Source organism: Haliotis cracherodii, unplaced genomic scaffold, assembly GCF_022045235.1.
Source record: "Haliotis cracherodii isolate W230 unplaced genomic scaffold, xgHalCrac1.p SCAF_18, whole genome shotgun sequence".
Classification (NCBI taxonomy): Eukaryota; Metazoa; Mollusca; class Gastropoda; order Lepetellida; family Haliotidae; genus Haliotis; species Haliotis cracherodii.
Window position 1 is genome coordinate 19,149,577 of NW_027266273.1, and position 21,019 is coordinate 19,170,595.

Here is a 21,019-nt window from a genome sequence, read left to right on the forward strand (position 1 = left end):
TCGTCATGCCGATGATCCGGGTTCGATTCCCAACATGTGTACAATGTGTGAAGCCCATTTCTGGTGTCCCCCGTCGTGATATTGCTGGAATATTGCTTAAAGCGGCGTAAAACCAAACTCCCTCACTCACTATTAAATTTCGATTTTACAAAGGGCCCATGTCGTTGCCTTTTCGTTTGGAGGCGGGTATGCGTTACAGCCAATGTGTTAAATCTGATTTACACAGGCAATTTATAGAATGTCCAAATAATATTGACTAACAATTATCACGACGTTCAAAAGGACACTAAAACATAACAATAGACTAATCATGCTAGGGTTAGAGGCCAACATATATAGAAAAGAACTTTCAATTTTGACTTTCGTTTTCTTTTTATCCTATCATTTTCAGTCAAAAATACATGGACAGATTTTTTCAGTTAATTTGTAAAATAACTAAATATTTAGACGTTTAATAAATTGCCTAAGTGAAAATTGTAGTAATTTTACACATTGACTATAACATACACACGATAAAATAAGCATTGTTCAGGTGAAATATTTAGCTGGTGTTACAGGTCAAAATTGTCTAAACGGAAATCGCACAATACCAAGCAAGTGACTTATCAAAACGTCATCATTACCGATGCTGCCACATAAGATACCCAAACTTCCTTACTATTTACATGACAAAAGTATGTTTCATTTTGTTGATCGATGTGACGATACGCCCTTATTCAACTCACTCTTTCACACCTCTCTAATTTTGAACCAACCACCATCCACATTGGCCATGTGATCCAAGATAGTATGCCACGATATCGCTTTACAGATACAGATACAATGGCGCGTTGTAGTCACAATACCCGTGTTGTACACGCGCACTAGGGCTGTCTACTTGGCACAAGTGTACAGTGTTTATAAAGTCAAATGGGTGCAGTATTTAACAGTCACACGTGTACAATGTTTATAAAGTCACATGGGTGCAGTGTTTAACAGTCACACGTGTACGATGTTTATAAAGTCACATGGGTGCAGTGTTTAACAGTCACACGTGTACAATGTTTGACAATCACATGCACGATGTTTATCAGTCACATTGTGCAATGTTTGACAGTCCCACGTACGATGTTTGACATTTACATGGGGCAATGTTTGACAGTCACACATGTTCAATGTTTGGCAGTCACGTGTGTACATTGTTTGACATTCACACGAGTACAATGTTTGATACACATGCATCTAAAGTTGAATAACCAACCAGTAGACCCTTTAAAGTCTGGGGTAGAATAGGTCTTCAAAAACCCATGGTTGCCTTAAGAGGCGACTATGCTTGTCGTAATAGGCGACTAACGGGATCGGGTGGTCAGGCTCGCTGACTTGGTTGATGCATGTCATCGTATCCCAACTGCGTGGATAGATGCTCATGATATCAATAACTGGATTGTCTGATCCAGATCGACTCGATTATTTACAGACCATTGTCATGTAACTGGAATATTGCTTAGTGTGGCGTTAAACAGTCAAAACAGTAATCCGCATGCTTCATAAGGAAGGAACAAAACACGCTGGAGTGTATGTAATTAGCCTAGGCAGGTTCTTCAAATGCTCAACGCAAAGTAGGTCCCCTGCGCATTAGTTATGCGCTATTGCCGTCTAACAGCCTTGACGTGTATTTTACAACAGTCCCGGGCCATGTAATGATTACAGTCACACCACGCACCTTTGTTCGGGACGGTTGGAAAACAGGTCTCCATTTTTAAGAGACATTTCAGCCATGTTTATGCCTATGTATGGATTTCTTTTATTTTGACATGTCACGACCCCCCAAAAAAGGAAAGAAAGCTAAACCCTTTGGGTATTTTTTTAGGTACATAAAACCATATGGTAATGCATGACGAATTATTTTTTTTAAGTAAGGATAACATATATGGATGAACATATTCTTTAGTATAATTAGGAGCGACGTTTCGGTGTAGGTTCTAACACCGTTATCAAGAAAGTGGTGTACAGAGTATGGTTGACAAGCTTATATACAGGTATGGGGCGGTGTTTATACGGTAGCAGAGACCATATGTCGGTATATGGTCTCTGACGGTAGAGAAGATTTGGATGTAGTTACACTGGAGAGGAGAGTGACCACAGAATAGACAATAATAATCTATTATATGATCTCTGGTACGATGAACGAAACATTCCGACAATGAATCTCTCCAGAAAACGAAGTTAATCAATGACTTCACCCAGAGAACAATAATTGACTGGAATCATATTGAACAAATAACACCGTAGAGGTTTAAGAGAGTTTGAAAACAGCTACTGTCTTTATAAACTACTCCCCTCCCCCTCTTTAAGAAAAAAAAGAAGAACAAAAAGGACAAATCCTTAATGACAACTGTATCGATGCATGAAATAGACTATATTCCCCGGGCGCTGTCAAACAAGGGAGATAATCCGCGGGAAAAGTCAATAAACAAAATGGCCGAAGAGAGGGTCTCGTTTATTGAGGAAGATCTTCCTGTGTCTGCTTTTCCAAAGATTGCGGACATCAGGCGACAGGGAAAATTATGCGACGTAACACTAAAGGTAGACAGTCTGGTGTTCACATATTGCTGGAAATCACAACGAAACTACATTATGCCCATATGTTTTGTTCTTGAAGGCATCGAGATTGACTGACCCAGTTTTCACCTGTCACTTGTTTGTTTACATGTATTCTGTTTGTTCTGTGAATATATACAAAACATATCAATTAAAAATATTTGTATTATGGTAACTGCGGCCAAATTGCTGGAACTTGAAGAATATACTACCATGGTAACTGGAGTATTCCCATCTGATTTAGGCCTAGTGACATGATAAACATGACCTAAACAGAACCATTTTATGGAAATTTGTGTTGAAGATTATTGTGCCGTTTCCCCATTTCAAACAAGACTGAGCAGCCATGCAGTTTACCTGGCTCATCTTTCATAGCACTAATTGGCTCAGGCTGCGGTCTGTTGCTCCTGCTTCACGGATCTCAGATGGCTGTTAGATCCTTAGGATTAACCTGTGAAGATCTGGGATTGAATAGGTCTTCAGCAACCCATGCTTGCCATAAATAGGTGACTATGCTTGTCGTAAAAGTCGACTAACGGGATCGGGTGGTCAGGCTCGCTGACTTGGTTGATGCATGTCATCGTATCCCAATTGCGTGGATCGATGCTCATGATATTAATCACTGGATTGTCTGGTCCAGACTCGATTATTTACAGACCGCCATCATATAGCTGGAATATTGCTGATTGAGGCATTAAACAGCAAACCAAACCAAACCAATCCTTAGGGTTAGTTGTGTTAGGCTTAGGGTAGGTTACCCCCAGCACTATCCTTACCCCTACGGTCCCCTTTCTGATCATACACCCCTTTATGATCATTAGAGTTAGGTATCCCTTAATGATCAAACATCACTTCATGATCCTTAGGGGTTGATCACCATTTGACAATCAGACACCACTTTATTGTCCATAGGGTTAGTCGTGACGTAGGGTATGAGTTGGCTGTCTCTATTCAACGACTTATTCTAATGTTATTTGTGGAAAATCCGTGCAATTTTTATCAAGTTTTGCAGAGAAAATGGCAACTGCACATTGACATTAGGGTAAACAAATCGGGTGCAGATCACTGAGTAAACAAGCACTTTTTATTTCAGATAGTGTGTGTGGTCCTGTAGTCATGGTAGTTATGTGTTGGCTAATTATATTAAATCATTAGTCTCGCTTAGCTTCAAGCTGGCAACATTAGTTGAAATTCAAAAATTGCGCCCAGTCAAGTGTATTACTCCGTAAGTCTCTAAATCCAGTCAACATGGTCAACTTTCTAAAATAGCAATATACCCTGTAAGTTATTATGAGCTTCATTATGTCAATGACTGTCTTGGTCGTGATGGTGAATTGTGCCCCTGACCCTGTATAATTTGGTAACATCTTCACATGTAGAAGTAACATCTTCACTTGTGCCCCCTGACTCTGTATAAGTAGCATCTTCATGTTTGCCCCCTGACTCTGTATAAGTAACATCTTCACATGTGCCCCCTGACTCTGTATAAGTAACATCTTCACGTGTGCCCCCTGACCCTGTATAAGTAACATCTTCACTTGTGCCCCCTGACACTGTATAAGTAGCATCTTCATGTTTGCCCCCTGACTCTGTATAAGTAACATCTTCACATGTGCCCCCTGACTCTGTATAAGTAACATCTTCAAGTGTGCCCTCTGACCCTGTATAAGTAACATCTTCACGTGTGCCCCCTGACTCTGTATAAGTAACATCTTCACGTGTGCCCCCTGACTCTGTATAAGGAACATCTTCACGTGTGCCCTCTGACCCTGTATAAGTAACATCTTCACGTTTGCCCCCTGACCCTGTATAAGTAACATCTTCACTTGTGCCCCCTGACACTGTATAAGTAGCATCTTCATGTTTGCCCCCTGACTCTGTATAAGTAACATCTTCACATGTGCCCCCTGACTCTGTATAAGTAACATCTTCACGTGTGCCCCCTGACTCTGTATAAGGAACATCTTCACGTGTGCCCTCTGACCCTGTATAAGTAACATCTTCACGTTTGCCCCCTGACCCTGTATAAGTAACATCTTCACTTGTGCCCCCTGACACTGTATAAGTAGCATCTTCATGTTTGCCCCCTGACTCTGTATAAGTAACATCTTCACATGTGCCCCCTGACACTGTATAAGGAACATCTTCACGTGTGTCCTCTGACTCTGTATAAGTAACATCTTCACATGTGCCCCCTGACTCTGTATAAGGAACATCTTCACGTGTGTCCTCTGAGCCTGTATAAGTAACATCTTTACCTGTGCCCCCTGACTCTGTATAAGTAACATCTTCATCTTTGCCCCCTGACCCTGTATAAGTAACATCTTCACGTGTTCCCCCTGACTCTGTATAAGTAACATCTTCACGTTTGCCCCCTGACTCTGTATAAGTAACATCTTCACGTTTGCCCAGGTGGGAGATCAGAAGTTCTCCGCTCACCGCATCATCCTGGCGGCGACCATTCCCTACTTCCACGCAATGTTCACGCACGACATGGTGGAATCCAAGCAGGATGAGATCGGCATGCAAGGCATTGATGCCAGGTGGGTAGCTCTAGCTTTTTGGATCCCTTTATTTAATAACTATGGCAACAAGCTGTACATGCTCAAGGACACCAGGACATGCAATCTCAGAAGCAGTAAACTCAGATCGCTCAGTACCACCAAGGCAGTAGTTTTTGAGAGTCCCCAACTTGTATTTTCATGATTCAAATAAAACTGTTCCCCCCCTCCACTCTCCATCAAGATCTGACATGCTTCCATAGATCTTGTCAGGCGAACCCTGAGCAAAATTTGACTGCAAGTGAAACTCTGTAACATTATTGTTCTCCATTTGGTGCTGACTGTTTACATTCATTTTACAAGATCTGGAGACCAGATGTGATGCTTTGAAACCTCCACGTTGACTAGCAGATGAGGCACTAGAAAGGAGATTTTTTGAATGGGCTATAGGGGATTGAGGGGTTAAGAAGTGTTAGGTGCATGATGTGATATACTCTGTTTCAAATGAAGCATGAAAATCAAGTTATAGGTAAGAACGATAGTGGTCTAGATTCAGATTCGGCAACATCTGACCTGGTTACCGTGGTTACATGTGCTGTCTTGTTGCTGGCAGTGCCCTGGAGTCCCTGGTGAACTACGCCTACAATGGCCGTGTGGAGATCAACCTGAACAACGTGCAGTCTCTGCTCATTGCCGCCAGCTTTCTGCACCTGCAGAGTGTGAAGGAGGCATGCTGTGACTTCCTCAAGGACAGGTGAGAAGAAGTGAATGGCTGTGCTGAGACATTTACTGTAATGGTGAACGAACGGTTGCTTAGAGTGGAGAGTTACGTACGTACCTTGTAGAAAGAAGGGGGGCACGGGTGGCCCAGTCGTCTAAGGCGCCGCGATTAGCTGTGCAGAGTTACGTCCCTTGGGCATGCCAGAAACCTATGATTGTGGCTTCGAATCCCGGTTCGCCCCGATTATGTTTCTAGGTTTGTCAGCACCATACTCGTGCTCGTGGGTTTCACCGAAGTGGTAAACGTCCGAGACCTGCATCGTTTCGGGCTTTCCTCCCACATTAAGCTGACACGCTGTGATATAACTGGAATACTGTTAAAAGCGGCGTTTAACCCAACTCACTCACTCACTCAATTGTAGAAAGACCATGAGGTCGGATTGAGAACTGCGAATATGAGAGGTGACTGTGATTGCGAGAGGTGTCTTTGAATAGTTTCCATGTGTAATGTTGCACCCTGGGTGCTCCATGATGTTTTACGAAAATGTGACTTGGAAAATATTATTTGACCACGTGCAAGCCCGGATAAGATGTGATAAGATCTGATAGAAAGAACATTGTTTTGAACTTTTGATCCCTTGGTTTTCGTTTGTTCTTCGAAGACCCCTTGGCAACAACTACCCTTACCGCCATGTTAACTTCGCGGGAATGTCCAGTGTCTCTATAGTGGAATTCAGTGACAGCTTTAGCTTCCCTATGGTGAATTGGGGGCAAGGGTGACCCCGTCGTCCATGGCACCATTATTTGTTGTGCAGAGTTGCATCACTTGGGCATGTCAGTAACGGCTGATTGTGGGTTCAGATCCCGTTTTTGCCCCAAATAATGTTTCTAGTTTTCTCAACACCATGCTTGTGGGTTTCACTAAAGTGGTGAACATCTGATAGCTATGTCACTTCGGGCTTTTAACTTATTTAAGCTGACACGCTGTGATATGACTAGAATACTGTTCTCAGCAGCGGTAAACCCAACTCACTCACTTACTCACTTTAGAACACAATTGTGTTCACCAGAAGCTCTGAGACTGTGATATGTTTGGTGTGTTGCAGACTGCACCCACAGAACTGCCTTGCAGTGCGAGCCTTTGCGGACCAGTACATGTGCTCCGGGCTGGTGGAGGCAGCCAACAAATACATCCAGAACAACTTCCGCCAGGTGTCCTGCACCGAGGAGTTCCTCAACCTGAGTCACACCGACATGGTTGACATCATCTCCAGGGACGAACTCAACGTCACCAACGAGGAGCAGGTAGCACTCGTCACCATCAATAAATGCATGATAGGGGCATGAGTAGCCCAGTAGTCTCAGGTGCTGCAAATATGTACAGAGTTATGTCCCTTAGCAATACCAGGAACTGCAGGTTGTAGGTTTAAATCCGATTATGATCATTAGTCTGTTGGATGTTTCCCCCCCACTTGCTATGAGAGACCTATATTACTGCTGTATTACTTCAGCCTGCAAGAAATTATGGTGAATGGTCAAATTTATCAAAGTAGACACAATTTATGGATAACAACTCGTTCTTGTTTTACTGTAATGGCAATGTTTTGGTATGGATCCTTATACTGTTGTCAGACAGGGACAACGGTATGAAGATCTATTCCAAAACGTCACCATTACAATAAAATAAGAAGTTGTTATACATAAATTGTGTCCACTTGGTCATCCATCAACTCCTAAGAAATGCGGGGGCACAGGTGGCCCAGTCGTCTAAGGCGTCGCGATTCGCTATGCAGAGTTGCGTCCCTTGGGCACGCCAGAAACCTATGATTGTGGGTTCGAATCCCGGTTCGCCCCGATTATGTTTCTAGGTTTGTCAGCACCATACCCGTGCTCGTGGGTTTCACCGAAGTGGTAAACGTCTGAGACCTGCATCACTTGGGGCTTTCCTCCCACATAAAGCTGCCACGGCGCGATATAACTGGAATACTGTTAAAAGCGGCGTTAAACCCAACTCGCTCACTCACACTCGCTCTAAGAAATGCCTATCAAATAAGTCAAGTCTGTCAGTCAGTGGTTGAGATAGCATGCACCTATCACCACACCATTTGGGTGCTGTGGCAATCAGACATGTCTCAGTTTTCCATCATCAACAAATATATTACAGATGTACCAGTGAAACCTTGACTGACTTATGTGAGCTTGTTGCCAGGTATTTGAGTCGGCCCTGAAGTGGGTGAAGCACTTGATGGAGAACAGGAAGGAGGCGTTGCCAGAGTTGATGGTGAAGGTGCGGTTGCCGCTGCTCACCCCGCAGTATCTGTCGGACAAGGTGGCCACGGAGGAGCTGATCAAGAGCTCGCTGCAGTGCAGGTGATTACTATACTGGAACATGAGGGACACATCTCTCCCTGTTTTTGTTGTAGTGTTTTTGATGATGGAAATTGTCATTCTATCAGTCCATTTTGGACACCTGATCACCATGATCATGATGCAGTCTGCAACTTTTCCCTTTAGTTTGAACCCAGAGTCCAGTAAAAGTCTGTTTGGTCTAGTAAGCTAAACTATATTATAATGAAAATGATGTTAAGAGCCATGTTTGGGCAAGTAGACTCGGACACATTTGGCACAGACTGATGATGATGTATGTATATCGTTATGGAAATCAGTTTTGAGATTCAGTGAAGGTAGAAGTAGCCTTGGTTATCTCATGAATCTTAGGCTACAAAAATTAATATGCACTGCCCGCAACATCATAAGATCTGCCGCACGTTTTGTTTTTATTTCCATTTAAAAATGAAATACAACATCTTTAAATATTCTGTACATGCTGTATCTCGAACACACGACCCCGGCAGTTATGCTACAATACTTAGGTACAATATAATTTCCCAGAAATTATTGTGAAAAAAATTTGGTTACATACTACCTTGAACAACAACAAAAAAAACCAACAAAACAATGCTACCTGCCCTCGCAATAATTGCCTGAGAACCAATTCTATTATTTATTTAAGCCTCAGACAGAACTGGAGTCCTTGGTCCTTCATTAGTTAGTTGTGGGTAATTATTTTTATGTCAGACAGATGTTGTATGTCTTCAACCAAAGTGAAATGAGTACTTCATTCTGTGAAATTTTGCAAATGATTAGCTAATGCTTGTATTGTTTCTCAGAGATTTATTGGATGAGGCTCGAGATTACCACCTGATGCCAGAGAGGCGGACGTTATTACAGACTTTCAAAACACGACCACGGTGTTGTACAGATGTACCCGGCATCATCTATGCTGTGGGAGGCCTCACGTCGTCAGGTAAGTCAGTTCATATCTTCAACTCACATTGGCAGGTGTGTCAGTACACATCATTAGGTATGTTTGGTCTGTTAGCTCACCTGATCAGGTATGTGACAGTACATCAGTTCACAGCGTTAGGTATGTTAGCTCACCTGATGAGGTACGCGACCGTACACCAGTTCATGGCGTTAGGAATGCTAGCTCACCTGATGAGGTATGTGACCTTACATCTGTTCACATCGTTAGGTATGTTAGCTCACCTGATAAGGTACGTGTCCGTACATCAGTTCACGGCGTTAGGTATGCTAGCTCACCTGATCATGTTTGAGACAGTACATCAGTTCACGGCGTAAGGTATGTTAGCTCACCTGATGAGGTATATGACCCTACATGAGTTCACGTCGTTGGGTATGTTAGCTCACCTGATCAGGTATGAGACCCTACATCAGTTCACGTTGTTAGGTATTTACCTCACCTGATCAGGTACATGACCGTACATCAGTTCACATTGTTAGGTATGTTAGCTCACCTGATCAGGTACGTAACTGTAGATTAGTTCACATCATTGGGTATGTTAGCTCACCTAATCAGGTATGTGACCGTAGATCAGTTCACATCATTAGGTTTTGTTAGCTCACCTGATCAGGTATGTGACCGTAGATCAGTTCACATCATTAGGTTTTGTTAGCTCACCTGATCAGGTACGTGACCGTACATCAGTTCACATCGTTAGGTTTTGTTAGCTCACCTGATCAGGTACTGTAATTCACATCATTAGGTTTATGACCTCACATCTTGAGGTACAGTAGTCAACATGGTCACTAACATCGGGTACATCCAACTCATATCATGAACCCACATTGTTGCAGGTATGTCAGTTCACACCAGGTACACATGTTTAATGTTGTTTGTAGGTGACTCTCTGAGCACGGTGGAGTGTTTTGACCCGGTGGTGGGGCGATGGAAGGTTGCTGAGGCTATGAGCACCATGAGAAGCCGAGTGGGCGTCGCCGTCCTCAACGGTAAGTCCAACACGTCTAGATTAACAACTTTCATCCAACCACATCTTTCAGTGTAAAGGTTTGCGAAACTCAAAATAATAAGATGCTGTCCTATCTATAGTTTTTATCTACTCTAATTACATTTACAGGGTTTATACATACCCACTGTTAGTGTATAATAACTAGCCTCTAGTCGAGATGTGGGATAAGAATATTGGTCCCAAGCACCTGTCTGGATTGGGTGGTCAGTCTTAGTTGAAACAGGGTGATTGCTTGTCAGCAAAACTCATATACATATAAGTTTGGCCAAATTGTCATATGCTCCTAGAATGCTACGTTTCTTGGAAGTTTTTCACCACAAATTGCTGTGGATCTTATGATCATGGGGACTGCCTCTGTGGTGTAGTGGATAGAGCGTCTTCCTGGAGAATGGGTCGGTGGTTCAATCCACAGTCTCCAGTGTCTGAAACTCAGCAGAGTAAACTAAGAGCCTTAACATGCTTAAGGGCCTGGTGAAAATTAAAACTATCAGCCCAAAAATAAATCTGTCTGCCTCTGGCCTATGGGCTATTCCAAACACTGCTGGTCACGTCATACCAAAAGGTATTATCCCAACTGCTAGGATTGATGCTCATGTTGTCAATCACTGGATTGTCTGGCCAAGACTTGATTATCTACAGACCGCTGAAATATAGCTGATTGCCGCGTTAATCAAAATCCGTAGTACCGGTAAATTGCGGCATGGTAACTCAGTGGGCTAGCATTATACACCCGGCATTAGTCCAGACGAATGAAAACAGCCAGACACACACACATACATGCTCCTCACTTTATAAGAACAATAATCTTGAATATGATGTTAAACCCCATTTTGCCTCACCTAAGATCATGATAGTATGATCTGTAGTATTCACTCAATCTCATACAAAAGTATGTCGTCCCAATTGTCACTGTGCACACAGCATGTGTGTGAATGACATCATCAAGTATAGAGGAAAGTTTCTGTTGTGCATTGAATCTGTGAGTAATAACAAAAATCTCATATGCTACTAAAAAATAGTTAAGGACCACCTGATTATTTCCTATTCCCATCCTGAATATAGTTAATCTGTCATGCCATATATATATATGTTGACTATAGTAAAAGGAAAGAATCGGGTGGTCCATAACTATTTTTTGTGGTATATCTGCTCCTGTTGTGGCTGCCATGTATCTTTGTGTGGTCACCTGTGAAGACTATCACGTCTGCCGGTCTGTAGTCCCCCTTTACCTGGTCAACTGTATGTTTGCCCAGGCTACCTGTACGCCATCGGCGGCTACAACGGCATGGACAGGCTGAACACAGTGGAGGTGTTCGAGCAGGAGAGCAAACGGTGGAAGAAAGTCTCTGCCATGAACTGCAAGAGGAGGTAGGGGAGACAACTCTGTACGACTAGCTCTTGGGTTCTTCAAAGTTTTACCATTGGATGTTTAATTCTCACTTTAGTTTGCAACAGGGCACTCTATATAAAACACAGTATGGACTAAACTAATACCGCATTCAGATGGCGGGGGGGGGGGGGGATAATTGCAAAGTAAAAAATATAGACTGTTTTTGCTTGTCTGAAACTATGCTAAGCTTCTGTTTGTGTGTTCTGTGCCTAGTGCCCTGGGAGCTGCTGCACTGAACAGCAAGCTGTTTGTCTGTGGAGGGTATGACGGAGTCTCCTCCCTCAAGTCTGTGGAGTGCTTTGATCCCAAGTCAAATATGTAAGTGGTAGGGCTGGGACGGGTAACTTGGGTACTCGGGTCAGGTGGGTCCTGAGTACCCACATGGACTACCCGGACCCATGGTCAGTCACGTGACATATTGTTTAATGACAAAAACTCACTATAGCTCGGTTACACTACAAGTCGCTAATGTTCGCATTTCTTTCTGATGATGCACACATTCCTTTTGACTTGTATATGTTTGAGTAAAGATAAAGCTTCAGTCAACTTAGTGTACACATGATTTGATCGTTTCATAAGAGACCATATATCTGTATGGTCTCTGGTTTCATACACGTATCTAAACAGTTTTTTGCCAGGGCTACAGTTAAACTATTCCGAATTAGACATTGAGTGAGTGAGCAATATTCCAGCAATATCACGGCAGGGGACACCAGAAATGGGCTTCACACATTGTACACATGTGGGTTGTCATCTCAGTCAATGTGTGTCCTCTGTCATTTAGACTAACATGTGGTCTATGAAGTATTTTATTTCACTAAATAGATAAGAAGGTCTGGCTCGATGACTTTGTTAATAGAATAACATTGTACACTGATTGTTGACGTGGACCATTGCTCGCAATATCAGTGACTGCATGTACCCAATAGATCCTTTCCACCAGCATTAGTTCAACAAGGAGTTGAAAGCTACTTCATGTTCATAGTTTATCGATATATAGATGTTTATCCATGTGCGCTGAAGTAAAAAAGTTCTTTGCTGATGAAACAGGTCATGTAAAACATGTTTGAGTGAATTCAATGATGTTGTAGGTGGTCGATGATGACAAGTATGCAGAAGTACCGAAGTGCCGCTGGTGTTGCCGTACTGCATGGGGACATCTACGCCTGTGGCGGCCATGATGGGTTATCAATATTTGATTCTGTAAGTTCTGTTCTCATTCTTTCATGAATTAGGCTGGGTAATCCAACTATTCTGGATTCTCTGTCCCTATCATAGGAGGCTGAGCATTCTGGGAGAAATCAAGGTCATGGTCATGTGTTACATGATTCTCATCTCTGACCATGCTTGCCAGCTTCCGTATATCATGTTGTGTTTTTACGTTGACTCTTTGGGCATTGTGGACATATGTGAGAACAAGTTTGAAACACTTTTAGAACCCAACATGTGTTGCCACCACATGGGGATTCTGGGTTCGAGAGGGCACGGTGGCCCAGTCATCTAAGGCGCCGCAATTTGCTGTGCAGAGTTGCGTCCCTTGGGCATGCCAGAAACCTATGATTGTGGGTTCGAATCCCGGTTCGCCCAGATTATGTTTCTAGGTTTGTCAGCACCATACCCGTGCTTGTTGGTTTAACCGAAGTGGTAAACGTCTAAGACCTGCATCACTTCTGGCTTTCCTCCCACATTAAGCTGACATGCTGATATAACTGGAATAATGTTAAAAGCGGCATTAACCCCAGCTCACTCACTCACTCACTCACTCTGAGTTCGAGTGAAGATCCGGGTGGGAACTGGTCTTCAGCAACCCATGCTTGCCTTTAAAGGCGACTATGCCTGTCAGAAGAAGCAATTGGGTGGTCATGCTTGCTGACTTGGTTTATGCATGTCATCATATCCCAATTGCATGGATTGATGCTCATTATGTCAATCACTGGATTGTCTTGTCCAGACTCGATTATTTACAGACCCCTGTCATATAGCTGGAATGTTGCTGAGTGTGGCGTTAACAAACAAACAAATCGGGGTTGGAATAGGATCTAAGCAACCAATGCTGGTTGAGATTACTTCATGGTATGACTGGTCTAGTTGAGCATGGTAAGTGACTTGGTTTATTGCATGTAAGGGTACCCCAACGATGTGGTTCACTGCTCATGATATTGACTTGATTATGTACAGGCTGCCGTCAATCAGCTGGAATACCACAGTGTGGCGTTGAAAAAGCGAAACAAAATGTGTAGCCATAACTATACTGTATTTTTCTCGATTGCTTGATTGTAGGTGGAATGTTACAACACAACAACTGGGCAGTGGAGAACAATAGCCAACATGAACTCCAAGCGATGCCGTCTGGGCGTGGCTGCCCTCAATGGTAAACTGTATGCCGTGGGAGGCTATGACGGTGCTGTGTTTCTCAAGACTGTTGAGCGCTATGACCCAGGCAGCAATACATGGGAGTATGTTTTGCCTATGAAGATGAAGAGGAGCCGAGTTGCTGTGGCAGCAACGTATGGGAAGTTATATGCAATAGGAGGCTACGATGGTCAGGCCAACTTGAACTCTGTGGAGATGTATGATCCAGAGTCGAACACATGGACGTTTGTCGCCTCCATGAGTGCCCACGAGGGAGGAGTTGGGGTCGGCGTGGTCCCCATGGAGGAAGCAGCCGTGTGATTGGGTGTTCATCATGACTGTGGATGTGAATCTGTGAAACACTTATACGGAACTGGCAATGGTTGGTGCTGTGGAGTCTGGAGCAGGTTCTGATTGATTTTGAGTGATGTTGCCAGAAGGATGCTGAGTGATGTTGCTAGCAGAATGCTGCAGGCCATTTGGTGGATGGTCCTGAATGGAATGTTGCGATGTTGATTCTTGGCTCTGAATGTCATAAAAATGGGTTTGATTGATGCTGAGTAATATTGCAAAGGCTTGACCTAACGTGGATAGACTCGATGCTAATTAATGGTCGTGAGTTGAGTCAAGATGTTGCTTGCCAGTTATGCTGATGGTCTTGACCAGCTAACTCTACATTAGCTGGTGCTGAGTGATCTTGATTGGACAGTTGCTAGTCCAGAGTCTTGCTGATACAAGTTGAGCGGACCACCAGAGACTGAAGCTCACATGTGAACTAGTCACCTTTATACAGCTGTAACCTGTAGTCAAGTTCCCTTGATGAGCCATAAGTTACATATGACATCATGGGACCTTGTTTGATGTTTAGTAAGATACCTCTGCTAATACATGATGATGATGATGATGATGATGATGATGATGATGATGATGACTGTGTCATCTTGTGGACTAGTCAAAACTATGGATATGATTAACGACTGTGTGTAATTTACTCCCAAAATGAACCAAAATAATATATGTTGTTAGTCTATAGCCTGCATTTGCCCAGAGCTTCAGATTGAATTGAATTCTCAAGGGTTACGTCACCGATTACAGTTGTAAAAGACGGAACGTGTCCCACATATATAGGGCATGGGGCCCATGTTATTCCTTAGGTCATTTATTTGTAATGGGTCAATGACATGGGCCCTCTGAAGCACTCACTACCTATCTCCTTGTAGGTCTAGATCATAGTAGATTGTCATTTTCTGTGTTACATAACACCAAGACGAGATTGTCAGCTGCTTTTTTATGACAACCTACTTTCTTACATATTCATCCAATGACAGTGTGTACACTGATCAATTCTTTTACTTTTATGTATGTGGAAAAAATACCAGGACCGTACAAATGTTATGTATGATTGCATGTGATCTTGTCAACACTGTGATTGCTATCTGTGATAGTGTGTTAGCATGTCACTCCTTTCTCTGTTCAGTATAGGGCATCAGGTACACACAGGGTCTCAGAAAATTAGTGCTTCTGTGTCATTTACAGAATATGGCATGAAATTTCTTTCTCTGTATAGATCTTGGGAACAGGTATGATAATATACAGGGTGTTACACACTCAAGGCAAGTGTTATATACAGTATATAGCAAGTCACTCTGTACAGAGCTTGGGAACGGGTATATAGAAGGTGTTACACACTCAGTGCTTCTGTGTTATATACAGTATGTCACTCCTTTCTCTGTACAGATTAGGGTAACAGGTATATACAGAGTGTTACACACTCAGTGCTTCTGTGTTATATACAGCATGTCACTCCTTTCTCTGTACAGGGTAGGGGAACAGGTATATACAGGGTGTTACACACTCAGTGCTTCTGTGTTATAAACAGCATGTCACTCCTTTCTCTGTACAGGGTAGGGGAACAGGTATATACAGGGTGTTACACACTCAGTGCTTGTGTTATATACAGCATACAGCATGTCACTCCTTTCTCTGTACAGGGTAGGGGAACAGGTATATACAGGGTGTTACACACTCAGTGCTACTGTGTTATATACAGCATGTCACTCCTTTCTCTGTACAAAGCCGGAGAACAGGTATATACAGAGTGTTAAACACTCAGTGCTTCTGTGTTATATACAGCATGTCACTCCTTTCTCTGTACAGAGCTGGAGAACAGGTATATACAGGGTGTTATACACTCAGTGTTTCTGTGTTATATACAGCATGTCACTCCTTTCTCTGTACAGGGTAGGGGAACAGGTATATACAGAGTGTTCCACACTCAGTGCTTCTGTGTTATATACAGCATGTCACTCCTCCGTACAGGGTAGGGGAACAGGTATATACAGAGTGTTAAACACTCAGTGCTTCTGTGTTATATACAGCATGTCACTCCTTTCTCTGTACAGGGTAGGGGAACAGGTATATACAGGGTGTTACACACTCAGTGCTTCTGTGTTATATACAGCATGTCACTCCTTTCTCTGTACAGGGTAGGGGAACAGGTATATACAGAGTGATACACACTCAGTGCTTCTGTGTTATATACAGCATGTCACTCCTTTCTCTGTACAGGTTAGGGGAACAGGTGTATACAGGATGTTACACACTCAGTGCTTCTGTGTTATATACAGCATGTCACTCTTTTCTCTGTATAGGGTAGGGGAACAGGTATATACAGGGTGTTACACACTCAGTGCTTCTGTGTTATATACATCATGTCACTCTTTTCTCTGTACAGGGTAGGGGAACAGGTGTATACAGGGTGTTACACACTCAGTGCTTCTGTGTTATATACAGCATGTCACTCCTTTCTCTGTACAGGGTAGGGGAACAGGTATATACAGGGTGTTACATACTCAGTGCTTCTGTGTTATATACAGCAGGTCACACCTTTCTCTGTACAGGGTAGGGGAACAGGTGTATACAGGGTGTTACACACTCGATGCTTCTGTGTTATATATAGCAGGTCACTCCTTTCTCTGTACAGGGTAGGGGAACAGGTATATACAGGGTGTTACACACTCAGTGCCTCCGTGTTATATACAGCATGTCACTCCTTTCTCTGTACAGGGTAGGGGAACAGGTATATACAGAGTGTTACACACTCAGTGCCTCCGTGTTATATACAGCAGGTCACTCCTTTCTCTGTACAGGGTAGGGGAACAGGTGTATACAGGGTGTTACACACTCGATGCTTCTGTGTTTTATACAGCAGGTCACTCCTTTCTCTGTACAGGGCAGGGGAACAGGTATATACAGGGTGTTACACACTTGATGCTTCTGTGTTATATACAGCATGTCAGTCCTTTCTCTGTACAGGGTAGGGGAACAGGTATATACAGGGTGTTACACACTCAGTGCTTCTGTGTTATATACAGCATGTCACTCCTTTCTCTGTACAGGGTAGGGGAACAGGTGTATACAGGGTGTTACACACTCAGTGCTTCTGTGTTATATACAGCATGTCACTCCTTTCTCTGTACAGGGTAGGGGAACAGGTTTATACAGGGTGTTACACACTCAGTGCTTCTGTGTTATATACAGCATGTCACTCCTTTCTCTGTACAGGGTAGGGGAACAGGTGTATACAGGGTGTTACACACTCAGTGCTTCTGTGTTATATACAGCATGTCACTCCTTTCTCTGTACAGGGTAGGGGAACAGGTATATACAGTGTGTTACACACTCGATGCTTCTGTGTTATATACAGCATGTCACTCCTTTCTCTGTACAGGTTAGGGGAACAGGTATATACAGGGTGTTACACACTCAGTGCTTCTGTGTTATATACAGCATGTCACTCCTTTCTCTGTACAGGTTAGGGGAACAGGTGTATACAGAGTGTTACACACTCAATGCTTCTGTGTTATATACAGCATGTCACTCCTTTCTCTGTACAGGGTAGGGGAACAGGTATATACAGGGTGTTACACACTCGATGCTTCTGTGTTATATACAGCATGTCACTCCTTTCTCTGTACAGGTTAGGGGAACAGGTGTATACAGAGTGTTACACACTCGATGCTTCTGTGTTATATACAGCATGTCACTCCTTTCTCTGTACAGGTTAGGGGAACAGGTATATACAGGGTGTTACACACTCAGTGCTTCTGTGTTATATACAGCATGTCACTCCTTTCTCTGTACAGGTTAGGGGAACAGGTGTATACAGAGTGTTACACACTCAATGCTTCTGTGTTATATACAGCATGTCACTCCTTTCTCTGTACAGGGTAGGGGAACAGGTATATACAGGGTGTTACACACTCGATGCTTCTGTGTTATATACAGCATGTCACTCCTTTCTCTGTACAGGTTAGGGGAACAGGTGTATACAGAGTGTTACACACTCGATGCTTCTGTGTTATATACAGCATGTCACTCCTTTCTCTGTACAGGTTAGGGGAACAGGTATATACAGGGTGTTACACACTCAGTGCTTCTGTGTTATATACAGCATGTCACTCCTTTCTCTGTACAGGTTAGGGGAACAGGTGTATACAGAGTGTTACACACTCAATGCTTCTGTGTTATATACAGCAGGTCACTCCTTTCTCTGTACAGAGTAGGGGAACAGGTGTATACAGAGTGTTACACACTCAGTGCTTCTGTGTTATATACAGCAGGTCACTCCTTTCTCTGTACAGAGTAGGGGAACAGGTATATACAGGGTGTTACACACTCGATGCTTCTGTGTTATACACAGCATGTCACTCCTTTCTCTGTACAGGGTAGGGGAACAGGTATATACAGGGTGTTACACACTCGATGCTTCTGTGTTATATACAGCATGTCACTCCTTTCTCTGTACAGGTTAGGGGAACAGGTGTATACAGAGTGTTACACACTCGATGCTTCTGTGTTATATACAGCATGTCACTCCTTTCTCTGTACAGGTTAGGGGAACAGGTATATACAGGGTGTTACACACTCAGTGCTTCTGTGTTATATACAGCATGTCACTCCTTTCTCTGTACAGGTTAGGGGAACAGGTGTATACAGAGTGTTACACACTCAATGCTTCTGTGTTATATACAGCAGGTCACTCCTTTCTCTGTACAGAGTAGGGGAACAGGTGTATACAGAGTGTTACACACTCAGTGCTTCTGTGTTATATACAGCAGGTCACTCCTTTCTCTGTACAGAGTAGGGGAACAGGTATATACAGTGTGTTACACACTCGATGCTTCTGTGTTATATACAGCATGTCACTCCTTTCTCTGTACAGGGTAGGGGAACAGGTATATACAGGGTGTTACACACTCGATGCTTCTGTGTTATACACAGCATGTCACTCCTTTCTCTGTACAGGGTAGGGGAACAGGTTTATACAGAGTGATACACACTCAGTGCTTCTGTGTTATATACAGCAGGTCACTCCTTTCTCTGTACAGGGTAGGGGAACAGGTATATACAGGGTGTTACACACTCGATGCTTCTGTGTTATACACAGCATGTCACTCCTTTCTCTGTACAGGGTAGGGGAACAGGTTTATACAGAGTGATACACACTCAGTGCTTCTGTGTTATATACAGCAGGTCACTCCTTTCTCTGTACAGGGTAGGGGAACAGGTGTATACAGGGTGTTACACACTCAGTGCTTCTGTGTTATATACAGCATGTCACTCCTTTCTCTGTACAGGGTAGGGGAACAGGTGTATACAGGGTGTTACACACTCAGTGCTTCTGTGTTATATACAGCATGTCACTCCTTTCTCTGTACAGGGTAGGGGAACAGGTGTATACAGGGTGTTACACACTCAGTGCTTCTGTGTTATATACAGCATGTCACTCCTTTCTCTGTACAGGGTAGGGGAACAGGTGTATACAGGGTGTTACACACTCAGTGCTTCTGTGTTATATACAGCATGTCACTCCTTTCTCTGTACAGAGTAGGGGAACAGGTGTATACAGGGTGTTACACACTCAGTGCTTCTGTGTTATATACAGCAGGTCACTCCTTTCTCTGTACAGAGTAGGGGAACAGGTGTATACAGGGTGTTACACACTCAGTGCTTCTGTGTTATATACAGCATGTCACTCCTTTCTCTGTACAGAGTAGGGGAACAGGTGTATACAGGGTGTTACACACTCAGTGCTTCTGTGTTATATACAGCATGTCACTCCTTTCTCTGTACAGAGTAGGGGAACAGGTGTATACAGGGTGTTACACACTCAGTGCTTCTGTGTTATATACAGCATGTCACTCCTTTCTCTGTACAGGGTAGGGGAACAGGTGTATACAGGGTGTTACACACTTGATGCTTCTGTGTTATATACAGCATGTCACTCCTTTCTCTGTACAGGGTAGGGGAACAGGTGTATACAGGGTGTTACACACTTGATGCTTCTGTGTTATATACAGCATGTCACTCCTTTCTCTGTACAGGGTAGGGGAACAGGTGTATACAGGGTGTTACACACTTGATGCTTCTGTGTTATATACAGCATGTCACTCCTTTCTCTGTACAGGGTAGGGGAACAGGTGTATACAGGGTGTTACACACTTGATGCTTCTGTGTTATATACAGCAGGTCACTCCTTTCTCTGTACAGGGTAGGGGAACAGGTATATACAGGGTGTTACACACTCAGTGCTTCTGTGTTATATACAGCATGTCACACCTTTCTCTGTACAGGGTAGGGGAACAGGTATATACAGAGTGTTACACACTCAGTGCTTGTGTTATATACAGCATGTCACTCCTTTCTCTGTACAGGGTAGGGGAACAGGTGTATACAGGGTGTTACACACTCGATGCTTCTGTGTTATATACAGCATGTCACTTCTTTCTCTGTACAGGGTAGGGGAACAGGTGTATACAGGGTGTTACACACTCAGTGCTTCTGTGTTATATACAGCATGTCACTCCTTTCTCTGTACAGGGTAGGGGAACAGGTGTATACAGGGTGTTACACACTCAGTGCTTCTGTGTTATATACAGCATGTCACTCCTTTCTCTGTACAGGGTAGGGGAACAGGTGTATACAGGGTGTTACACACTCAGTGCTTCTGTGTTATATACAGCATGTCACTCCTTTCTCTGTACAGGGTAGGGGAACAGGTGTATACAGGGTGTTACACTCAGTGCTTCTGTGTTATATACAGCATGTCACTCCTTTCTCTGTACAGGGTAGGGGAACAGGTG

The 21,019-nt window shown here is 43.4% G+C and overlaps 1 protein-coding gene and 3 pseudogenes across 1 annotated transcript; all 4 read left to right on the plus strand.

The window, feature by feature from the left end:
• The first annotated feature begins 2,457 nt into the window (after nt 1–2,457).
• On the plus strand, nt 2,458–15,536 carry LOC139465360 (kelch-like protein 18). Its single transcript, XM_071247064.1, has 11 exons — nt 2,458–2,565; nt 4,993–5,123; nt 5,695–5,835; nt 6,908–7,106; nt 8,011–8,171; nt 8,972–9,108; nt 10,005–10,112; nt 11,386–11,500; nt 11,736–11,840; nt 12,614–12,725; nt 13,803–15,536. The coding sequence occupies exons 1-11, from the start codon at nt 2,458–2,460 to the stop codon at nt 14,193–14,195; spliced, it is 1,710 nt and encodes a 569-aa protein (XP_071103165.1). The 3' UTR covers nt 14,196–15,536.
• On the plus strand, nt 14,484–17,028 carry LOC139465527 (uncharacterized; annotated as a pseudogene).
• Nucleotides 17,029–17,249: 221 nt separating this feature from the next.
• Nucleotides 17,250–18,439, plus strand: LOC139465528 (uncharacterized; annotated as a pseudogene).
• A 221-nt stretch (nt 18,440–18,660) lies between these two features.
• On the plus strand, nt 18,661–21,008 carry LOC139465529 (uncharacterized; annotated as a pseudogene).
• Nucleotides 21,009–21,019: the final 11 nt, after the last annotated feature.

Bases quoted from the DNA above. Each gene is read 5' to 3' on its own strand.
- LOC139465360 (XM_071247064.1), top strand. From the start codon at position 2,458: ATGGCCGAAGAGAGGGTCTCGTTTATTGAGGAAGATCTTCCTGTGTCT. The intron at 11,501-11,735 runs GTAGGGGAGACA...TTCTGTGCCTAG, and splicing joins GCCATGAACTGCAAGAGGAG to TGCCCTGGGAGCTGCTGCAC. The intron at 11,841-12,613 runs GTAAGTGGTAGG...ATGATGTTGTAG, and splicing joins TTTGATCCCAAGTCAAATAT to GTGGTCGATGATGACAAGTA.